General features: G+C 47.6%; 1 protein-coding gene across 1 annotated transcript in view; it reads right to left on the minus strand.

Moving 5' to 3' along the window:
- Positions 1-20094, minus strand: part of ABCC1 (ATP binding cassette subfamily C member 1) — a 149970-nt gene that overhangs the window by 6358 nt on the left and 123518 nt on the right. The window contains exons 21-28 of the mRNA XM_023513856.1: positions 19496-19616; positions 17305-17512; positions 14647-14957; positions 8515-8714; positions 6444-6570; positions 5781-5882; positions 2368-2514; positions 944-1102 (exon numbers count right to left, since the gene is read on the minus strand). Of these exons, the coding sequence (XP_023369624.1) occupies positions 944-1102; positions 2368-2514; positions 5781-5882; positions 6444-6570; positions 8515-8714; positions 14647-14957; positions 17305-17512; positions 19496-19616 (1375 nt within the window). The remainder of the gene's footprint in view (positions 1-943; positions 1103-2367; positions 2515-5780; positions 5883-6443; positions 6571-8514; positions 8715-14646; positions 14958-17304; positions 17513-19495; positions 19617-20094) is intronic.

Here is a 20094-nt window from a genome sequence, read left to right on the forward strand (position 1 = left end):
CACTAAAAAGCAACTTTTTTTTTGAGACAGAGTCTTACTCTATTGCCCAGGCTAGAATACCATGTGACATCATAGCTCACAGCAACCTCAAACTCCTGGGCTCAAGTGATCTTCCCGTATCAGCCTCCCGAGGAGCTGGGACTACAGGCGCCTGCCACCCGCTAATTTTTCTAGAGATGGGGTCTCACTCTTGCTCAGACCATTCTCAACCTCCTGAGGTCAAGTGATCCTCCTGTCTCTCAGTGCTAGGATTACAGGTGTGAGCTACCACTCCCAGCCTTAAAAGGTAAATTATTAAAGAATCACCACCTTCAGGGATTGGTCTAGAAAAGAAAATTTTTTTTAAGACAGAGTTTCATTTTGTCAACCTCAGTAGAGTGCCATAGCATCACAGCTCACGGTAACCTCCAACTCTTGGGCTCAAGTGATTCTCTTGCCTCAGACTCCCAAGTAGCTGGGACTATAGGTGCCAGCCACAATGGCTGGCTATTTTTAGAGATGGGGTCTCACACTTGCTCAGGCTGGTCTTGAACTCCTGAACTCAGGCAATCCACCTGCCTCGGCCTCCCAGAGTGCTAGGATTATAGGCGTGAGCCACCGCAACCAGCCTTATTTCTTGTTTAGCTCTTGGAAGGGTCAGAGATCCTCAGTCTTTCACAGCCACAAGAGAGAGAAGATGGTGTCACCTGGATTTTGTGAGATACTCGGGAAACTGCCTCTTAGGGTGCAGGAGTGCAAGATGGACACCCAGATAATTCCCACATTGTTATTTATATGCTAAGAGAGGACTCAGGGGAGAAGAAACACAGCATTCCTTCAGTGGAAATGATAAAGTGGGCACAAGTTAATGTCTGTCCTGAAATATACATTGGTCGCTGTTCCGGGACCATAGAAGCTGACTTGCCAGCCCCAGCTCACGCCCTTGGCCACGGCCAGCCCGCACCTGGGGGATGATGGTGATCTTGAAGCGGAGGTTGTGCAGGCCAATCTTGGCGATGTTGACCCCGTCAATGATGATCTCCCCTCCAGCAGACTCGTTGATCCGAAACAAGCCCAGGGTCAAGGATGACTTCCCGGCTCCCGTTCGCCCTACAATGCCGACCTGTGGGATGGGATGGGTCCAGGGTGAGGTGGGAATAGTGGCAGGTGGGAACAGGCCCTGCTCCACAGGGTCCTCAGTAAGGGGCTGGCTCAGAGCAGTTCAGTCATCTGGTCGACTGGGAGTGACAGCCCCAGGGAGTGACTCCCCTCTCTTTGCCTTGCTCCCCAAGGAACTGATCAGCTTTTTTAATAAGCTACTAGAGACCTTTGAAGAGATGGGCATGAGGCAGTAGCTAATTATTGGATATTTTCCCATTTCCCCACAGTTTTTCTCTCTTCTGATGTTGAGTTTCCTATCCTAAGCTGAGGAAATACCTCAAAGATTCGAGCAGACCCCCTGGCACCCCTTTTTGGTATGACCTGGCCTCAAGAGAACAAGGCTCCCCCGATAATGGCCAAGGATGGACATTTCTGACCTCCAGTCATCATTCACTGTTTCTCACTTGGGGCCTTGGGAGTGGGCTCCCTCCACCCTCTCACGAAGCTATCACAGCACAGCATGCGGCCACAAGCCCCCCCAGGTCAGAGAAGCCACAAGGACTGGCCAAGAACACGGCCCACTCTGCTCTTCCCACTCTTACAAGTTAGAGAAATTATCTCCTGGGAACAGACGCCCTGAGCCTTGTGGTGGGGACAATTAATAAAATGAGAGCAGCACTGTCCCCAGCAAATGACCAGGAAGAGCCTTGGTCTGATTCCTACAGAAGGTCTCAGGATAAGGACATCTTCCAGGGACAGCTTGGAACTGGGGACAATTCCAAAATTCTGACCATTTCACGCTTCCCTGGAGCCCTCCCTAAGAGTGGGGGTAACTTCTTATTGTAGAGGTCAAAAACTCAAATCCCACCCAGGGGCCAAGTAGTCACACGAACAGGGCAGCCGGGGCCAGGATGAACTGAGAGGTTCACATCTTGCCTAGCAAGAGCCAGGCAGGGAGGTCAGGCCCCATGTTGCTCAATGTTCTCATCTTTCTAGAGAAGCAGAAGACAGATTTTTATCTACAATGTTTGCAGATTACTATTTGCAACATGCTCAGATTTCTTCCAAAACCTATCTGTGGGCCTTATTTGGTCTTCAGGCTCCTGGTCTGTGCCGCTGCTGGACACACCCTGAACAGCTGCCTTCCATCATGCTCTAAGAGTGAGTCACCCCCGGGGTACAGATGTAACCAGATGGGGAACCGCTGTAGCTGGACTCCCCCGGTGGTGGCAGCCTGTGCCTGAGTACACATGGCAGAGGGACGGCAGGGTGGGAGGGTACACCCACCTTTTCTCCCCCATTGATGGTGATGTTGATGTGCTTCAAAACCAAGTCGAGGTCCTCTCGGTAACGCAGGCTGTAGTTCCGGAATTCCACTCGGCCCTCCTGGGGCCAGGTGCTGGGCGGAGCCGTCTCCTGAATCTGCCAGGGAGCCTTGGATGGCAGAGGGGGTGGAGGGGAGAAGAGCATGAGGGACACCAAGTCTAACCCACATATCACAGGTCCAACATGAACTGGCCTCCGCGAGGCCCTTGCCCTCACCTCTCTCCGGCTCTTGTTCTGCTGCCTGGGATGCCCTTCCCCACACCACCCCTTGGCGGGCTCTCTCATGTCCTGCACACCTCTAGTCTCAGCACAACACCAGCCTGCCGGCCCTCTTGGGCTCATGTGCTTGTTTGTTCTATCCTGTGTGCCCTCCCGACTATCCACTCTGGGTGGACAGGTTCTCTGTTCACTGTTGTATCCCAGGGCTCAGAACACAGAGTAGACACTCAGGAAGTATTTATTAGCTAAATCAATGAAATGAGCCCCCTCTCTGGACAGACAGGAGAATAAAGGGGAGGCACCCCAACTTCCCACTCCAGCTAGAGGGCAATGGTAACAGCAACAGCTAAACCTGAAGAGTCACCACGCGCCAGGCCCCGTGCCAGTAACTCCAGCAAATTATCTCACTCAAGCCTCACCACAATCCCCCCAGTGGGGTCCTTTTATCATCCCCAGTTTCCACACAAGGAAACTGAGACACAGAGAAGATATATCTCGCCCAGGGTCACCCAGCCCCTATCCTGAAAAGCTTCTTAGCTGAGTCCAGCATTTCCTGAGGACCACAACTGGACGTGGTCTAAACCAGGCTCAGTGGCTGCAGCCTGATGGGATTTCATCTCCTGCCAGGGACCAGGCACCTGCAGACCATGAACTTGGCTTTCGTGTATGAACATCCCTTAGAAACACAGAAGAGGACGCAGAACGAGAAAATATCAGTCATCTTTTAGGCAAGAATTTCAGTCCCTTCAAGGAAGCACTATATAAAATAACAGTGTGTTTTTATTTAGTGCTGTGTGCTCAAGGGCTTCAGACCAATGAGCTCACCTTAGCCTCAGAGCAACCCTCAGGGGGCGACTATTACTATACGTGGATGCAAACATGCCTCCCGTTAAAGGAAAAGGGCCCCTCACAAAGTAACAGGCAGATCCCACTAACGTTAAAAGAAAAAAAAGAACAAAACAAGCAAACAAATGTGTGGGAATGTATGCATGTGAATACACACAAGGAAAGCTCTGAAGGAAACACCCAACCCACCTGCTCTGGGGAAAGAGAGAAATGGAGGGGACAGGACAAGAGCATTTTCTTTCTCCCCCATAAACTTCTTACATTAATTGTCTTTAATAACAAACATCTCTCCATTGTATAACTGATGTATATAAATTCTTACGTTATAAGAACCCAGTGAGAGGGCCCTGGAGATAAGTGGATGGAACTTTCTAAATAAATATATACAAGTATATAACAGTGGTAGGACTAGAGTTGACCTTTACTATCTCCTGCATTGTCAAATATACTCCTAATTCTAAATATATAAAAATAAACAAAAAAGGCTTGGTGCCAGGGTGGCGCCTGTGGCTCAAAAGGGTAGAGCGCTGGCCCCATATGCCGGAGGTGATGGGTTCAAATCCAGCCCTAGCCAAAAAAAACTGCAAAAAAAAAAAAAAAAAAAAAAAAAGGCTCGGTGCCTGTAGCTCAGCCATATACACTGGGGCTGGTGGGCTCGAAGCCTGCCCGGGCCTGCTAAATAACAATGACAACTACAACAACAACAAAAAAATAGCTGGGCATTGTGGTGGGCGCTTGTAGTTCCAGCCACTTGGGAGGCTGAGGCATGAGAATCATTTACACTCAAGAGTTTGAGGTTGCTGTGAGCTGTGATGCTATAGCACTCTATGGTGGGTAACTGCCTCAAAGAGAGACTGTCTCAAAAAAAAAAAAAAAGCAAGAACAGGTAAGATGCTTTTTAAAACTGAATTAAATTGAACTACACGCTTCAAATTGATAATTGTATAGCATGTAAATGTGACCTCAGTAAAACTGTCACAAAAACCAGCTAAATACCCTGTAAATAAGTTGTTCAACGTTGGGGGCAGGGGTGAACTCCTGGTGTAATGCACCCTGGCTTCCACAGGGGGGCACTCACACCATTTGAACAATGCTCATCACCAAGACCAGTTCATCTTGTCAAAATATTAACGGACTAGGCATAGGTGACCACTGTGAATCCCTCAGGAAAGATTTAGCCAAGTCCTTGATCTCACTCCCAAGGGGTGTTTTCTTGGTAGTATGGGGCAATGGCATAGACACAAATGCTAGGTCCACCAATTATCAATACGAGCAAGTCCCTTCACCCCGTCTCAAAGTTTCTTCATCAGCAAAATGGGGATAATAGTATCTAAATCATAAGCATAAAGAGAAATGAATTACTCCATGGTAAACGTTTAGGACAGGGCCTAACACAGTACAAGGGCACAATGTGTGTCCCCATTATTATTGGTAGGAGTGAGGATGTGGTGTCAGCAAGCGTTACTGTGGTTACTATTATCCCCACCACCATTACCAATAATAAGGCAGTTATTGGTAGCAACATGGGATGAAAGCCTGGAGGCTTGGATCCTGGTCCCAGCTGTTCCACTGATCCATGTGTGACCTAAATCAACCATCGTCCCTCCCCAAGTATCCTTTTTCTTCAACTATAAAATGGGGACTCGGGTTACAGACTTTCCCAAACTTTGATGGATTCCTGTCACATCATGATTTCTGCAATATCCATGTCTAATTGATTTTCTTATTATTTGCTTTTAACACTTTTAATCAACTCACTCGTACTTAATTTCTCAACTTATTTTAAAAGGAAAATTTATTACAATCACAAATGGAAAACCAGTCTTATTTTCCATCACAGGAGTCCCTCATATAAATACATAACGGATGACTTTTGTTGGAGAGAGGCTGCTCTGGGCTTGAAGGCTGCTGTTTATCTGCTTACCTGCTGTTTATCTTACTCTCAATTAAGTGTAGGGATAAAGACACACTAGCACCAAACTAAGACTCTCCCTACTCCCTGTGATACTAACAAAAGATATGAAAGAATTAGAAGAGGAAGAATTTCTTCCTTATGTGATGAATGCTGTCTGAATGCCCACACAGCATGCCATAATCATACTTTGGGGATAGCTGGGGTAACTGTAAACTGTTTTCTCACCCTAAAACTAGGTAGTCCTAAGTAGGTGCTACGGACAGGCTGGATAAGCCTCAGATGGACTTCTATCTGGTGGGGGATCCAACTTTCCTTCCCGCTCAGAGCCAGAGAGTACAAGCTAAGGCTCAGAGATCTCTTTAGGGTAAAGACGTACTGGAGACCAAGGCCTTACCTCCTTCTCCGTCTCTGAATACTCCTTGAGTCTCTCCACGGCCACAATGTTGGTCTCTGTCTCAGACCACATCCGAACCAGCCAGTTCAAGTATGCAGTGATCTGCAGTGAAAGAGTCAGGTGGCATTTCTACAGCAAGCAAGTGTTGCTTCATTTTCAACAGGTATGAATTATGAAACATTTCAAATGAGGAAGGCAGAGAGGTCAGCAACCCCATATACCGCCATGACTTGCCACACTGCATCTCTTAAGTAAGCACCACATTTTCCAAATAACCCATGGGCCACACAAGTAATCAGAAAGGAAATTAGAAAATATTTTGAACTAGATGATAATATGAAAACACAAAGCATCAAAATCTGTGAGATGCAGCTTAAGCAGTGCTTAGAGGGAAATTCTGTTTTAAAGGAAGCATCCTTTAAAGCTGGAAGCATCCTCTTGGGCCACCAAGGAGTCTCCTTGACTGATGGTGGGGAAAATCCCCAGCACATGTCAAATTCCTCTGCTGCTCTAGTTGGTCAGCAGGCTCTGTACTTACACCTCCACCCCCCTCTCTCCTTTCTTCTCCCCTACTCCTGCAGGAATTCAAAGCAAAGAAACCAGACAATTGGCCTCCCTATTAACAGACTTCAATAATAACCCAGCTGAGCATGCCCCTCTTACCTGCAATGAGTAAGACACTGAAAGGCCCACCAAGCCGGGGCTGAGACTATGCCGGGAGATCACTGAGAACAGGGCAGCAAACAGGACGATGCAGTTGCCAACATACTCCAGCCGTATGGCCAACCACCTGCACCCAGACATAGAGGCAGAAGGACAGACAGACACACACACATACAGCACGGAGTCAGCTTTCAGAGACTCAGCTTCCAGTTCATGGGGATAGAGGGGAATCCTTTGCTAACAGGAAAAACTCCCCAGCAGTTCCACAGAGAGGACCTTCCGGCACTACTTGTCTGAAACATGCATCTCGGGCAATGGGGGAAGGAGGGTGAAAGAGACCACATCCTGGTCAGTCTTCATCACTCTGGCAAGCCCTGAATCTAAAACAGACTTCTCCAGAGGCAATCTTCCCAGGAATCTGAAGCTTGTCTTTTTAAGAACCAATTCCTTCTCAATGACGCCTTTAAACACCTATACCTATCACACCTAAATACATTTATTTTTTAAAAAGACACTCTTGAAATTTTCAAAGTGCTAAGAAGCCATCACTTGTCAAGAGGCACTACTGATTTAAAGGGACCGTAATCACTTCTCAGACTTGGGGCTAAGATTAAGTGTGAAATAACTTGGCCCTGGAAGGATCTGAGAGAGGAGAGAGAAACAAGCCACCTGGGCTGTTCCCAGACCCACACTCCTCCTGCTCAAGAAACTTTAAAATGTATTATTTTTCCCTCTTAAGATATAAACAGGTATTATATTTGTTTAATTTTTTTTTTTTTTACTTCTTCCTCCTGTAGTGATTCTCTTGCCCCGCATGTAGCTGGGATCACAAGGTCTGGCTGGTTTTTCTTGTTGCTGTTGTAGAGACGGGGTCTCACTCTGGCTCATGCTGGTCTTCCGCTGGTCTCGAACTTGGCTGAGCTCAGGCGATCCACTCGCCTCGGCCTCCCACAGCGCTGAGTCCCATGCCCGGCCTATTATATTTGTTTAAAGCTAACTTTTACACTTGATCTTAGCCAAAAGGCCGAGAAGCAATTAAAGCTAACCTTTGTACAGTATCATATAGCACTAGGGCTATTTTTAAGAGGACTATTTCAGAGGTGTCCAACTTTTTTTCTTTTCTGCTAAAAACAGGAAGAAGAGCTGTCTTGGGCCACGCATTAAACACACAAATACTAACAAAAGCTGATGAAGGGGGGGAAGTCTGTGCATACTTTTCATGATATCTAACACCACAGAAAGGCAAAACAGTCCTCAAATCATCTGCATGCAGCCCAGTGGACACCCCTGAAAGCATTCTAGGGAAATGGTCATCCATCCTCTTACCACAACTGCCCTTGAAGATCTACGTGACTGATCTTCATGTGGGTGAGACACTCAGACAGACACAGTCAACAGTAACAAACTCCCTAAACATTGTGCAAGGAAGCCAAGGCCTCCAGGAAATCAGGCGCTGTCCACCCAGCCATACACTATGGGATCATACTGTGTAAAAAGGACGACTGGTCACGGTTACTTCCAGGGCGCTATTACTTTTTCAAAGACGTGTATCAGGATGCAAATGGGTAATCAGCAGGATGCTATTTTAGTGATAAGTCAGATGCTTCCCTAAATTCTGCAAATAACTAGCAAACTTCTGCCCCTCTGTGGATCAAAGCTATTCATGTTTAATCCACAAGATGGCAACTTCATACGGTGATAAACTGCACCACACCTCATAGGTACGCATGACTCCCACCCCCTCTTCCTGCCAAGAACTATGATACAGAAACCAGTAGCAGAGTCTGTTGCTACAGACTTTGCATCACCAGGGTGAGAGTAAAAGGGTGGCCCCTTCATGGTTCTCTGACTCCAGAAGGATTCAGTCCCTGCACTGAAATGCCCCTGGGGCTGCACGGTCACAGTGCCCCTGTCTGCTTGTGACAGGCAGTCTGACCCCACCTCAGCCCATACTCTCTGAGAGCACCTGAGTTTGGCTTTACAACCAGGACGAAGGCATATGGACGGGACCAGGGCAGGGGGACAAGGCTCTCAGAGGGCTTCCGCAACCCCCCACATCTCGCATGCCCACCTGTTGGCCACGATGCTGGGGTAATAGGCCTTCTGGTTCTCGTCCACCTTCAGGTCACTCTGGCGGGTAAAGCGTTCCTGCTCCTCGAAGGCACGGATGACACTGACCCCCAGCAAGGTCTCGTTGAAGTGCGAGTACACCGGGGAGCGGCTGACCGACTCGAGGCGCTTCAGCTGCCGGGAGGAGGCCACGTAGAACCTCTGGGGTGTGGGAGAGAACGGACGGTGAGAGGTGGTAAAGGTTCCCTCACTTCACCCTCCCAGGACGGACCTCGATAAAGTCTGGGGTAACCTGCATCTTGGGAGGCTGGATGTTGGCACTGGGCCGCTCTGACAGGGGCCCTGCTTACCCGTGAACTGCAGGCACAGGGCCAGGACAATGAGAACAGGGATGATAACGGCTCACGCTACGCAGAGCACACCATCCCAGTATTGTTCTGAGGGTTTTACACCCATCAGTTCATTTAATCCTCACGCACACACACACACAAAACCGACGCAGTGTTCATTCCTACTTGATGATGAGTAAACTAAGGCACAAAGAGGCCCGAGAACCAGCCCTTCCCAGGGTCACATGGTAGCAAGTGGCAGAGCTCAGAGCCAAACCCCGACAGCCTGGCCGCAAAATTCTAACCTCTATGTACAGACTCTCTGAAGTTTCCAATCGCTGGGGTTTTATGGACCCAGTAACTTCGGTTTAGGTAAAGGTTTCGAGATCAACCAGACTTTGGTGCAAATGCTGACTCTACTGTCAATTAATAATGTAAACATAGCCAGTGATATATTCCTGAGGGCCCTAGTTTCTTCCTCTGTAAAATGGAAATACCAACGGGCCCTTGCTTCACAGGGCCAGTGTGAGGATGACATGTAAGAATCACAGTTGTATGTGTAATACGTCCTATATTTGAATCACACATAGGTGATGTATCATACAAACACAAGACGTCACTAAGCACAGTGCCTGGTAATATTAGGCAGAACCGTAAGAAATGTTTTTGCAGGTAAGAAACAGATGAGTATCAGCAGTATTGTATGTTTTGACCTAACAGTAAATACTGCATGATTTGACCTAACACCATCAATCAGATGGTGACCATGGTTATCATTAAGTGACAGGATTCTACCTGTTTAACACATCTCCTCAGCTGTGACTGTGCCCATGGATGGTCAGTTCCAGCAGACTCAATCAAGCAGACATGCCCATGAGGATAAAGTAAATCTCATCACCCTTCCCTCCATGTCCTCAGGAGTGGCTGGCCCCAGGCTCTGAGCCCCAGCTGACCTTATCCTTTGCCCTTACCCCTGGACCCCACAGCCACCTGCCTTCTGGGCTCCTTCGCCTCCACCACCATCCCCATCCTGTCTAGTTCATTACTCACTGCCCAGCAGATAGTAGTGCAAATGTCACTCACTGGGGGAGCCCTCCTTACCCCTACCCCATGGAAACCACCCTGGAGCTCACTGAGCCAGCTCCTGTGTCATGGAGACACCACATTTCATGCGCTGCCCCACTATTCTTGCAGGCAAACGCCTCATCTGCTCTGCACCCCTCCCAACCTGGGCATTCAGCCAGCACAGAGAGTTGCCCAACAGGTCTTGCTGGAGACAGAACAAAATTCAACCACCTCTGGAAGCTTTCAGGAGTCACAGAACAGATGCTGGATTGGCCATTTGAGGACACTGAGCTTTCCTGGCCTCAGTTTCCTCATCTGGACAAATCCAAATGGACCTGTGAGACTGAGGCTCCCCATTCCAAAGGCAACGTACATGCAACTGCTTATCAGCAGCATGGCTGGACAAACGAACAAAGGGCCGTGTGGGCTTAGCCTCCCTGCCTCCTGCCCTGTGCCAGGTGGAGTGGGCCATTTGGGGGTGGAGCCCTTCAACAGAGAGCACTAAAAGAAACACGTGCTTGGCTCGGCGCCTGTGGCTCAAGCGGCTAAGGTGCCAGCCACATACACCTAAGGTGGCGGGTTCGAATCCCCAGCCCGGGCCCGCCAAACAACAATGATGGCTGCAACCAAAAAATGGCCAGGCGTTGTGGCGGGTGCCTGTAGTCCCAGCTACTTGGGAGGCTGAGGCAGGAGACTCGCTTGAGCGCAGGAGTTGGAGGTTGCTGTGAGCATGATGCCAAGGCACTCTACCCAGGGGGATAGCTTGAGGCTCCGTCTCAAAAAAAAATAAAATAAAATAAACACGTGCTTGTTATGAGGCCTGTGTGATTAGTGGCTTCTTTCTGGATGACAAGTGGGGTTGTCTAATAATTAGAACCCATGGGCAAGCAGCCCTCTGGGGCCCCGGAAACCTGGGTGGTCTCGTCTCAGAAATTCCTGGAATATGGATCCGATGTGCCCCGTCCACCAGGTCCCAGCACCTTGATTGAAATCCAGACCCCTGGCACGGCCCACCTGATCATCCCCACCTGACCCTTGATCTCACCTCCTCCCTCCCTGACTCCTTTTTTCTGAACATTCTAGATGCAAATTATTCTAAAATGTTTCACCTGTTCAACTTCTTCATTTGCCACTGCCTCAGAATCTTAGTTACTAGAAAAATCTAACCTGAGATGAATCTCTGTTCAGGAATGATCTGATTTTTTTTTAGTTAATTATTCACTTCTCTTTTTAACTCTAGTCCAGGAGAACAAATTACCTCCTGGACTGGGATTCCCCCTTCAGAGACCAAGGCAGTGGCTGAAGATGATGAATAAACACAGCCAGTGGACAAGCGTCTGCCCTGTACCGGGCAACAGGCTGACAGCTAAGACACTGCTGAGTGGTTTTCAGGGATGTCAAACGAGTCCCCAGAGCAGAAATGCTTATTCTAGCAACACCGAAGCTCCAACAGAACTTTGCCCCATCTTCCCTCTTACATTACCGTTTTTATTAAAAACACTTGCTTTTGTAACAAAAACAAAATATTGTACATTGATCAAAAACTTTGGGGGGCTAGGTGTGGTGGCTCAACCTGTAATCCTAGCACTTTGGGGGGCCAAGGGGGTCAGATCACTGGAGGCCAGGAGTTCAAGGTCAGCCTGGGCAATATAGGGAGACCAGAAAAAAAAATTAACCGGGCATTGTGGCACACAACCGTAGCCCCTGCTACTCTGGAAGCTGAGAGAGGAAGATTGAGCCCCAGAATTTGAGGCTGCAGTGAGCCGTAATGAGGCCATTTCACTCTAGCCTAGGTGGTGATGAGACCCTGTCTCCCAAAAAAAACAAAGGGAGGGGAACATTGATGTAAATAAAAATTACATAAATCACAAATCTATTATCCCAAGATAAGTGCTATTCAAATGCCAGTGCATAACTTTAGATCTTTTCCCAAAAGAGTATCTGTATGCCTGTCTATATACGCATACATCTAAAAGCTACTTTTTAATGGATACATGCACATAAAGTGCACTGAATCTTTACGCGTACAACTCGACGAATTTCTACATTTATCTAAATTGCATTACCAAAACCTGATCAAAATCCAGCACATTTCTGGCACCCCAGAAAATTCTCTTTTGCCTCCTACAACCCATAAACCCCCTCCCCTGAGGGAGAGCCACTATTCTGACTTCTGTCACCAGAGGTTCGTGTCCCCTGTGCTTGCACATCATATAAATGAAATCTCAGTGTGACCCTCTGGGTCTGACTTGCTTCGCTCACTCTAACTCAGCCACATTGTCGTGTGTTAGTTCCGTCCTTTTCACTGCTGAACCATGTCTACTGTACTGACTATACCACAATTTATTTATCCATGCTCCTGTTAATGGACACTTTAGTTGCTTCTAGTTTGGGGCTATTAGGAATCAAGATGCTAAGAATATTCGAGCCTTTTTTCTTCTATTCTCATTTTTTTTGCATATACATTTGGAAGTGACACTGCTGGGTTAGAAGGTAAATGTACACGTAGCCAAAAGCCATTAAAAAATTAAATTCTCCTGTAATCTCAGCTCTTGGAAAGGTGACGTTTTCCTGTCTCTGCCTCCCTTTCCAGCCCTGCCCACACACATTAAGCATTTTGTCTCAGTTACGATGACAGTGTACACACAAGTTGGGCCTTTGCTGAATCCATTTCCATTGCTGTTTAAAAACAAAATTGTTGGCTCAGCGCCTGTGGCTCAAGCGGCTAGGGCGCCGGCCACATACACCTAAGGTGGCTGGTTCGAATCCCCAGCCCGGGCCTGCCAAACAACAATGATGGCTGCAACCAAAAAAAAAAAAAAATGGCCGGGCGTTGTGGCGGGCGCCTGTGGTCCCAGCTACTTGGGAGGCTGAGGCGGGAGACTCGCTTGAGCCCAGGAGTTGGAGGTTGCTGTGAGCTGTAATGCCATGGTACTCTACCCAGGGGGATAGCTTGAGGCTCTGTCTCAAAAAAAATAAAAAATAAAATAAATAAATAAATAAATAAAAATTGTTGGCAGTGCAAGAACCATGTCTTCCGATTATCCTTGGTAAGAGCTCCATGGCTCCATGGCACACCCAAGGTCTCGCTGCTGCCAGGTACCTGAGCTACCTCAAACAACTCATTTGGCCTGTTTTGTTCTTTTAGGAAAATTTCCAGTCATAGTATGAGTGCAGATAACATTCTTAGCAAATGTTGATGATTAGTCTAGTTGATATTTCAAAACGAAAGATGGCACCCATCTTAGGAGGATATGCTGAGAGACCAGGAACTGGAGGCCCGGTGCACCTCCTGGGGTCTCACTCTTAGTTTGTGTTGTAGCCAGAAGGCCCCGTCTCAACCACCACCCTCTCCTGGTAAATGAGCTGCAGCTGAGCTGCTTTATGGGTAAGTAAAGGCCCAAGCTTTGGAATCAGACAGGCTTGGGGTCATACTCTCAGCTCCGCTACTCAGGTGAAATGCCGCTCCTCTCTGACCTCCACATGTTCACCCGCCAAATGGAAACACAATCTGTACCGCAATAACCCAAGAAACCCTCAGTGCCCAGAGAGCAGACGATAACAGCTTCTATGGAAAGGACATGGCAGTGACTAACTGCCTACGTCATATCACCCTTTCTCTTTCTCAACAGGAACTTGTTCCTGGGAGCTGCAACATGCCCAGCTAAGAACTACACTTCACTCCCGGCCTCCCTTGCCAATACAGGTGGTCACATGACCAGGTTCCGGACAACCAGATGTACAGTGGCTCCCCCTTTTCTAAGGTTTCACTTACATGTGGTCAACTGAGGTCCAAACATACAAAGTGAAAAATTCTAGAAATAAATATGTTTTAAATTATGGGCCCTTCTGAGTAATGTGATGAAATCTTACGCTGTCCGGCCCTGTCCCACCCAGGGCGTGAATCCTTTTTTCCAGGGTGTTCACACTGTAGATGTCTCCTGTTCCTTAGTCCCTCACTAGCTCTCTCACTTACCAGGCCAACTACCAAGAATTGTAGCGCCTATACTCAAATAGCCCTGTTTTATCTAATAAAGACCCCAAAGCATGAGAGTACGGTAACACTATGCTGACATACTGTTATAGTTGTTCTAACTTTTTATCACTGTTGTTAATCTCTTACTCTGCCTAATTTACAAATTAAACTATCGCAGGTATATGTATAGGAAAAAACACAGCATATGTAGAAGCTGGTACTAACTGTGGCTTCAGGCATCCACTGTGGGTCTTGGAACATAGTTCCCCGTGGTTAAAGGGGGAATGCTGTATTTAAATGGAGAGCGGTAATTCCGTGACCATATGCTCCCTTCCCCTGTGCCTCCTGTCAGTCTCGCTGTCTGAAATACAGATGTGATGGCTAGAACTCTAACAGCCATCTCTCCCCACCAAAAAAAGATAACGTCTCCATTAACTGCAGGAGGCTTAGGAACTAAGAATTTCACACCTCATAAAATTTTAATAACAAACATGTCTTTATAATTATAGGTTTTGTTTCCTTTGCTAATTTGTGGCTCAAATAATAAAATAAACCCTATTAGAAAAAAAAGTACATTTGGTTATTGTAAGCTAAAAATATTCAACTTAGGCACTCAAAACTGACAAAAACAAATACAACCTTCCTCGAGCAAATCCTCAACTCCTCCACACTGCTGAAATGGTGAGATGAAACGGTGCTTCAGGTGACACGGGGGCACAAGACACAGCGCACTCCTCCTGGACAGCACGACCCTACCCCGTACCTGGACGAAGAAGTACAGGAGGCCCAGCGGTGGGATGACGATGGCAGCGATGGGCGTGGCCAGCAGGATGATGATGCAGGCGCCGATCACGTTGAACAGCGAGCCCATGAACATCTTGATGACCTGCGGGATCATCGAGTCCACCGTGTCCAGCTCCTTGGAGAAGCGGTTCACCAGGTTCCCACTGGGAGTCCGCTCGAAGAAGCTCATGGGTGACCTCAGGACGTTATGCAGCAGATCCAGGTGCAGACGGCGGGACGCATAGATCCCTCCTATGGACACCGCCATGGAGTAGCCAAACACCGCGAAGCCTACGGACATCTGGAGTTAAACTCGGCAGTGGGGAGGGGGGCCAAGCAGGGGTCGCCCACTGCAGGGAGCGGCCGTGTGCACAGAGCAGACCTGGACTCCCAGCTTCTAAGAATAACTATGATGGTGGCTCCATTTAGACAGCACTTACTACATGCTAAGCACTGCTGGGCTTTCACATGTACCTGATTTTTATGACAACTCTAAAATTACTATGCATTGTACAGATGAGAAAACCAAAACCCTGATGGTTATATTCTTTTGCTCTTAACATACTCAGTCAGAAGCAGAGCTGGGATTTTAGTTCAGCCTGCTCCAGAGTCATGCTCTCAATCCATATGTTACATTCTTCCAGACCAGTGCTGTCCGACAGAACTTTGTACACTGAGGGAAATGTTCTATGTCTGACTGCCCAATATGGTGGCCAGTAGCTGCTGATGGCTACTGAGCACTTGAAATGTGTCTGGTCCAATCAAATTACTAAATTTTACATTTTATTTAATATTTCATTAATTAAATTTAATATTTAATTAATTGAATTTAAAATAGCCACCCACAGCTTGGGACTACTGTACTAGAAAGACATCACTGCTTTAGAACAGATACCATTGCTGTGTGAGCCCAGGCCAGCACCACAGCCTCTCTGTTCTTGCTAATTTGACCTGTTCTTGGCCTCCCTCAATTATAATTTGAAGGCTATAGTCCTCTGCCCTAATGGCAGAAGGAGGGGAAGGCAGGGACTGAGAAACTCAAAAAATACTATGTCTGCCCTTCCAGTGATGGTTTTTTTTTTTTTTTTCAAGCCATCTCCTGGAGGTTGTGAGAAATTTGTGGCTTTTCCACACAACACAGTAGGGTACTGTTTTTTCCAGAATGGAAATTTCACAGGGACACAGCTCCTACCTTGCTTGGCCTTATGAGTCAAGAAGAATCCAGAGAGGTAGGTGTTAAAATGACAGGCTCCAAAGCCAACAGTGCCAAATCTTTCTCTGCAATTTACCAGCAGTGGGGCTTTTTTCAGGTCATTTAACCTGTCTGTTCCTTGGTTTTTTCTTTTTTTGCAGTTTTTGGTTGGGGCCAGGGCTGGGTTTGAACCTGCCACCTCTGGTACATGGGACCGGTGCCCTACTCTTTGAGCCACAGGTGCCACCCTGGCTCCTTGGTTTTTCATCCACAAAATGGTGACAATGACATTCCGCTTGGAGCACTGTGGAATGTAAAGTCCCTGGCTGTCAATGACTTCAATTTTAGGTATTCAAAACTGACAAATACAAACTTCCTCAAGCAAATCCTCACCCATGCCATGCTGGCAGGAAGTGTTCACGTGTGTCAAGCATATGCATGTACTGTATACGTGTGTATCAGAGACATCAAACATATGCAGATGTGTATACAGTCTTTATAAGCACATAAACACATCTCCTACCCTGCACAGTGCAGAGGTTAAGAGCACAAGCACCTAAGCTGGACTCCTCATTTGATGCCAGCGTGGCCATGTTGTCGCTGTGTGACTCTGAGCAACTTACTCAACCTCTCTGGGCCTCATTTTTTGCATCTCTAAAATGGAGAAAATATTAGCTTCTACTTTACAGGATTGCAACAAGGACAAAGTAAGTTAAAACATGAAGAAGTGTGCAGAACAGAACCAGGTGCTAAGTAAATGCTCTGTAAACATCAGCTACCAGCAGTCCCCAAGTTACAAACATCCAACTCACATACAACATGCACTTATGAACCGGGGCTATTACAGGTATAGGTAAATGTACCTGTTCCAACTGACATACAAATTCAACTTAAAAACAAACCTATGTTGTTTGTATTGTTTGTATCCTGAGGACTGCCTGTATTATGAACAATGCTGTGGTTAGGGACCACCACAGGACCACACAGCAGGGTACACAGCACCATCTCTCAATCTTATGACAGCTGAAATTATCTCCAGGTATTGTCAAATGTCCCCTGGAGGACTGCCAATAGTTGGGAACTACAAGTATAAACTCATCCCCACAAAGGACACTTCATAGAAGCTGTGTCAAAGAAACAGGGGGCAAGAGGGTCCTCCCAACTCAGGAGGCACCCTGGTGACCTCTGTTCTCAACTTGCCTCATCTGTAAAGTGGGCACAGCAAGCTCTCCTCCATTCTCTGTCCTGGGGCCACATAAACAAAGCATTCAAGACATATTCAGTCCACACGTATTTTAGTGTCTACTATGTGACAGGAGCTGTTCATCTGGGTTTGGCTTGGTTTGGGGTTTGGCAAAATCCCTGAGAACTCAGGGGACCTAATTCTACAATGAGACATGAAGCAGTTATAGGAGCTCAAATCAGGTAGGGGGCCGTGGCACCCACCTTGCATAACGCCCAGGGCTCCATAGACGCTCAGACGGACTTTAGTGTGCTCCTGGGTCCCGTTGACAATGGGGTCGTCAGTCCAGAGACTGAGCCAGTAGTTAGAAGCCAAGGAGGCAACGTGGTTGCACAGGAAGAGGAAGATGCTCAGGAAGGAGATGAACAGCCCGATGGCCTTCATGTAGGTCCAGTACACGGACAGCTTGACCTGGGACCCCGGGAGAGAGCGGCTGATCAGATGCACCCAGGCAAAGTCAGCATTTCAGAAGCAGCTGTGCAGTCTGACCCACCTCCTAGAATATCCAGAACACCCACCCCCTCCATCATTCAGTAGAGAGAGTCAGCGGTGAACAAAGTCAATGCCCTTGTGAGCTTCCAGGTGAGCAGCTACATGGGCTTTCATCAAGTCATCACACAGAGATAAAGATGAAGGCTGCAAAGGGCCTGACAGCAGAGGCAAGGAGACCTGCTGTAAGCCAGAGCCCCTGCCATGCCACCTGGTCGGCTTCCACAAACTCCAGGGTGTTTTTCCTCTATGCTGTCAACATCTTCATGCTGTATCCTGTGTCCTAACACCCCAGGCTATGGTCTAGCTCAGCAGTTCTCAACCTATGGGTCGCAACCCACAGGAGCTATATTAAAGGGCCGCGGCATTAGGAAGGTTGAGAACCACTGGTCTAGCTTAAGGGTCAAAGGTGCAAGACGACAGGTCAGATGTGTAACTGACTGCTGCCTTTTGATTTTTTTAAGTCTCTATTCTGGAAACTGAAGTTGGTGGGTGATGGGGAAGGGAGTGAGAACACACTGACCTCAGCATTCAGCTGCACCACGCAGCCAAGCTGCCCACTGTCCTTGGAATTTGTCCACAGGGGACCACTTCCTCATGAGCAGGTGAACAGGTGGGCACAGGGGTCAGCAATCACTGCATGTACTGAGCCAAGCTCCATCTTGGTCCACCTTGGACAAGTTACAAACCCCTGGCTTCAGTAGTCTTTAAGGAAAAGTAGGGCTAGGCCAGGCACACTGGCTCAAGCCTGTAATCCCAGCACTCTGGGAGACCCAGGCAGGTGGATTGCTTGAGCTCAGAAATTACAGACCAGCCTGAGCAGGAGTGAGACCCTGACTCTTCTAAAAATAGAAAAACTAGATGAGCACAGTGGCAGGTGCCTCTAGTCCCAGCTACTCGGGAGGTTGAGGGAGTAGGATCACTTAAGTGCCGAAGTTTGAAGTTGGTATGAGCTGTTGACACCACAGCACTCTACTCAGGGTGATAGAGTGAGACTCTGTCTCAAAAAAAAAAAATTTTTTTTTAAATGAAAGTGGGGATAACACTGGTACTTGTCTCCTTAATGGGGGAATTAAATCAGCCTAATATCTCTGGCCCTTCCTTCCCAAGTCCTTGAGTTGGGGGTTAAAGCAAAGTGAGAGGGGACACTACCATCACCTCTGCCCCTGGCTGTGATGATAAGTTTGGACAGTACAGGGTCCCAGGAGCTCTGGACACATGTAGGCAGATGTAAGAGAAAGTGCCCCAATCTCACTCATTGATTTTTATTTTTAAAACACCATTCGCTATGTATTTTTTAATGTAACCACTTTTTAAAAGTAAACTTTGGATCAATACCATAAATGGAAAATTACGGACACTTGTCCAAAATAGATGATCTAAAAAAAAAACACAATAAAACAAGAGCTTGAAACCTGCTCTCCTTGTTCCAAAGAGCAGCCAGCAGTTGTAGGGTATTAAAGACAGGCTAGCAACCCAACTGAGACTTTCTCAGGACGTAACTGTATGGACTAAAAAAGAAATGAAAAAGACATAAAAAATATTCTTCTATTTCATGCAGTGTTCTTTAGTGCTGTCTGTGCACGACCTGAAACCATCTTGTGCACAACTCATTTTAAGGATCCAGGTTGCCCACAGCTATCGAGAGCCCAAGAGCTGCTCAAAGTGAGGCAGGGGCCAGAACAGAGATTGCAAAGTGCCAACCCTGGGGTCTGACTGCAGGGGTTCAAATCCCAGCTCTGGCACTCAACAGTTGCGACTTTGGTTAGGTCACTTAGCCTCTCCAGCCTCAGTTTTCTGGTACTACAAACAGCTTTATAAGCTAGTGGTGCCAGACCCGTGAGGTAACACAGTGTGCGCTCCGTACGCTCCAGCCACGTCACTGTCTAGGAAGCCGGACCTCACCTGCCCTGTCTGGGCCTTGTCCGCCTCCATCAGCTTCCAGGTCTCTTCCTTCTTGAGCTCAGCGGTGCTGTTGTGATGCCTGTTGACGTCCGCACTGTAGGAGGAGGAGCTGCTGAGCTGTCTGGGGGAAGAGAAGCACAGGGGTGTCAACTGCACGGACCCCTGGGTAGGGCCTGCTCATGGGGGTCTGAGCCAGGGCTGTACGAGGGGATATTCCTGCATGTAAGCACACATGAACATGTGCACATGCTACCCCTGCCCAGGTTATAAGTCCTCAGGGGAAGGGAACGTCTTGGGCAGGAGAGCGCTGTGGGCAATGCCATCTGTGATGCCCTGACGGTCTGGTGATCAGAAAGTGCTTTCTGAATGATGCATCTGCTTAAAGGAACAGCTCTCCCTGGCAGCCGGGGCAAGGCCTCCCCACCCTCGAGGCTGCATCTGTAAAACCAGAAGACTGAACTAGCTGGTACTTTGTCTTACTGTTTTTCTTTCTGTTCTGTTCATTATTTGGATCTTTTTCATTTTGAAAGATGATCAACCAGCCCTCTCGACTTATTTTATCTAAGTTTATTTCCTAAAATTCTAATTTTTTTTTTTTT

This window comes from Otolemur garnettii, unplaced genomic scaffold (genome assembly GCF_000181295.1).
Source record: "Otolemur garnettii isolate 467f Iridium unplaced genomic scaffold, OtoGar3 scaffold00044, whole genome shotgun sequence".
Taxonomy (NCBI): domain Eukaryota; kingdom Metazoa; phylum Chordata; class Mammalia; order Primates; family Galagidae; genus Otolemur; species Otolemur garnettii.